The sequence below is a fragment of the Canis lupus genome, chromosome 11 (assembly GCF_011100685.1).
Source record: "Canis lupus familiaris isolate Mischka breed German Shepherd chromosome 11, alternate assembly UU_Cfam_GSD_1.0, whole genome shotgun sequence".
Taxonomy (NCBI): Eukaryota; Metazoa; Chordata; class Mammalia; order Carnivora; family Canidae; genus Canis; species Canis lupus.
In genome coordinates this window covers 7,854,754-7,858,417 of record NC_049232.1, presented here as the reverse complement: position 1 = coordinate 7,858,417, position 3,664 = coordinate 7,854,754, and the positions used below count along the sequence as shown (strand labels likewise).

The 3,664-nt window shown below is 42.9% G+C and overlaps 1 protein-coding gene across 1 annotated transcript; it reads right to left on the bottom strand.

Moving 5' to 3' along the window:
• Positions 1-1,073: 1,073 nt before the first annotated feature.
• LOC100687242 (heat shock protein HSP 90-beta-like) lies at positions 1,074-3,364 on the bottom strand. Its single transcript, XM_038551649.1, is given in 4 exon segments — positions 1,074-1,774; positions 1,777-2,565; positions 2,568-3,046; positions 3,048-3,364. Coding segments are annotated over 4 exon segments (2,223 nt in total). The 5' UTR covers positions 3,302-3,364.
• Between the last annotated feature and the right edge of the window lie 300 nt (positions 3,365-3,664).

The window sequence follows — 3,664 nt, the reverse complement described above, 5'->3', positions numbered from 1 at the left end:
TTCTAGTTTCTTGATAGTGACCATTTCAAATTAATCTTCTTATCTAGTGTATAGTGTTCTTATTAGATAGGTAGATAGTAGCTTCCCATGCACAAGAGGGGGATATTTGACATTCATTTCCAACCTAAATTGTAATTATTCATTGTTTAGTAATATAATAGTACAAGATGAAAAAGCTCAACAATGTGATATTTTTTCAGAAGTCTGGGAATTTACAAACAATGGTGGAGAGAGCTATACCCAACAATGATACTTTCCTTTTATAAATTACTACATATACTCATCAAATACCCATTAGCAAAAACAAGAGAGAATAAGGGTATTGTAGGTTGCTCTTAAAAATCATTTTGTTTAATTATATTTTCTGTTTACATGTAAAATGGAGATTAAAAATAATGCATTATAAGTATTCAGTCTTTTGGACTTTTCCAAAATATTTTCATTAAAAAAAACTTATATGATCCTCATAATAACCCCATAGGAAAGCAAATATAAATAGGATTAGTTCCTTTCATTAAAGATGAGCTAACCAGGGCCCAGAGAAATTATGTGACAAGTGTTAATTACATAGGCGATACGTGGAAGGTCAGAAATCGAATTTAAGTCTTGTGATTGAACTCACATGTCTTATTAACGTCCTATTTAAAACACATAAGTGAAACATATCCCTATGACTGTGTTTAACTCTGGCCTTTCCCCCTTGTCTTCCTAACTTGTGCGAAAGGTCTATACTTGAAGGCCTGTTTCCTCTGTCCTACTTGACTCTTGAACCCTTTTACAATTGCTTTTATTCATTTATTGAAACTCTTCTCTTCATGGTGATCACTGGTTTTCAAATACCCTCATGCAAGCTAATTTCATTTTTTAAGATTTTTTTTGTATAAAACTGTATCTTCTTTATTTTGCATACTTTAATCTCAGAACAAAATAAACACCACAATACACATCCAAACCCCTTGTCAAATGTCATGAGGGCTAGGGCTTAAGGCCCTTCTTTCCTGCCTCGAACAAAGACAGGAGGGGAAAAAAATCCACTAGACATCAGCAGAGGGAACCAGGTGAACTGGAGCCACTCAGGGCTTCTGGGGAGCCATGGGGACACTATACACAGGGCACAAGGTCTGCAAGGAGAAATTAATTGACTTCTTCCATGAGGGGGCATTCTCATCACCCTCAAGTGGAAGGATCTCATCAGGAACAGCAGCACTGGGTTCCTCTGCTGTCACTTGATCTTCATCAATGCCCAGGCCTAGCTTGATCGTGCTGTAAATGCGGTTGGAGTGAGTCTGGGGATTCTCCAGTGAGAAGCCAGAGGAGAGCAGAGCTGTTTCAAGCAGCAGCACCACCAGGTCCTTGACAGCCTTGTCGTTCTTGTCTGCCTCTGCCTTCTGCCGCAGCGTCTCCACAATGGGGTGGCCAGGGTTGATCTCCAGGTGATTTTTGGCCATCATATAGCCCACTGTAGAGTTGTCCCAGAGTGCCTGGGCTTTCATGATCCACTCCATGTTGGCAGTCCAGCCATAGGTGCTTGTCACAATGCAGCAGGGTGAAGAAACCAGCCTGTTGGAGATGGTCACCTTTTCAACCTTCTTATCCAAGATTTCCTTCATGAGTTTGCAGAGATTCTCGAACTTGGCCTTGCTCTCCTCCATTTTCTTCTTCTCCTCTTCATCCTCAGGCAACTCCAGGCCCTCCTTGGTAACTGAGACCAGACTCTTCCCATCAAACTCCTTGAGCTGCTGCACGCAGTACTCATCGATAGGCTCTGTCATACTACCTCGAAGCCCCATTTCCGCACTTGCTCCACAAAAGCAGAGTTGGCAACCTGCTCTTTGCACTTACCGGTGATGTAATAGATGGACTTCTGAGTCTCCTTCATATGGGACACATACTCTGAAAGAGAAGTCATCTCATCTCCAGACTGGGAAGTGTGGTAACACAGCAGCTCAGAAAGGCAGCGCTGGTTAGTGGAATCTTCATGGATTCTAAGCTTTAGGTTTTTAGAGAATGCCTCACAGAATTTCTTATAGTTCTCCTTGTCTTCTGCCAATTCAGAGAAGAGCTCAAGGCACTTCTTCACTATATTTTTGCAAATGACCTTCAAGATTTTGCTTTGCTGGAGCATTTCTCGGGAGATGTTCAGGGGCAGGTCCTCAGAGTCAACCACACCACGGATGAAGTTGAGATACTCTGGTATCAATTCATCACAGCCGTCCATGATGAACACATGGCGGACATAGAGTTTGATGTTCTTTTTCTTCTTGTTCTCAAAGAGGTCAAAAGGAGCCCAATGAGGGACGATCAGCAATACCCTGAATTCCAGCTGACCTTCTACAGAGAAGTGTTTGACTGCCAGGTGATCTTCCCAGTCATTAGTAAGGCTCTTGTAAAACTCTCCATATTCCTCCTGGGTGATGTCATCAGGGTTTCTGGTCCAAACGGGCTTGGTCTTGTTCAGTTCTTCTTGATCAATGTATTTTTCCTTAATCTTCTTTGTCTTTTTTTTTTTCTTGTCCTTCTCACTATCATCCTCCTCATCTGAACCCACATCTTCAGTCTTGGGTTCTCCTCATCATCTTTATCTTCTTCCTCTTTCTCCCCTTTCTCCTCCTCTGCCTCATCATCACTAATTTCTTTCTCTCATTCCTTCTCCAAATAAAGGGTGATGGGATAACCTATGAACTTGGAGTGCTTCTTCACCACTTCTTTGACATGTGTCTCCTCTAAATATTCTGTTTGGTCTTCTTTAAGATGAAGGATCATTTTGGTACCCTGGCCAATGGGCTCACCATGGTCTGCACGTACAGTGAAAGAGCCCCCAGCAGGAGACTCCCACGCATACTGTTCATCATCATTGTGCTTTGTGATAACAACCACTTTCTCTGCCACCAGATAAGCAGAATAGAAGCCAACACCAAACTGTCCAATCATGGAGATGTCTGCACCACCCTGAAGAGCCTCCATGAATGCTTCAGTGCCAGAGTTGGTACTGGTTCCCAAGTTATTTATGAGATCAGCTTTGGTCATACCAATGCCTATGTCCACCAGTCAGGGTGCGTTCCTGGGGGTTAGGGATGATGTCAATTTTCAGCTCTTTACCGCTGTCCAACTTGGAAAAGTCTGTCAGGCTTTCATAGCGAATCTTGTCCAAGGCATCAGAAGCATTACTGATCAACTCTCGAAGAAAAATTTCCTTGTTAGAAGAGAAGGTATTGAAGATGAGGGACATGAGCTGGGCAGTTTCTGCCTGGAAGGCAAAAGTCTCCACCTTCTCCTCTCCATGGTGCACTTCCTCAGGCATCTTAAAGGAGAAGAGCTGCAAGCACTACAGACCACGGTGGGCAGGGGCTGCGTCCAGCTACGACGCTGCACCAAGGCTGTGCGGGGGTGAATCAAGAGAGTTTAAATTGTTATTTTTAAGTAATCTCTACATCCAGGGTGGGGCTTGAATCCACACCCTGAAATCAAGAGTCATAGACTCCATGACTAAGCTATTCAGGCACCCCTAATTTCATTCTTTATCCACTCTGAATATCATCTTTTATCCTTTTCTTTCTGTCCATCCATCTATTCATCCATACAACCATCCATCCACCCACCCATCTGCCTATTCATCCATCCTTCCATCTTTCCATCTTCCATTCATCCCTTCAGTGTAGTCTTC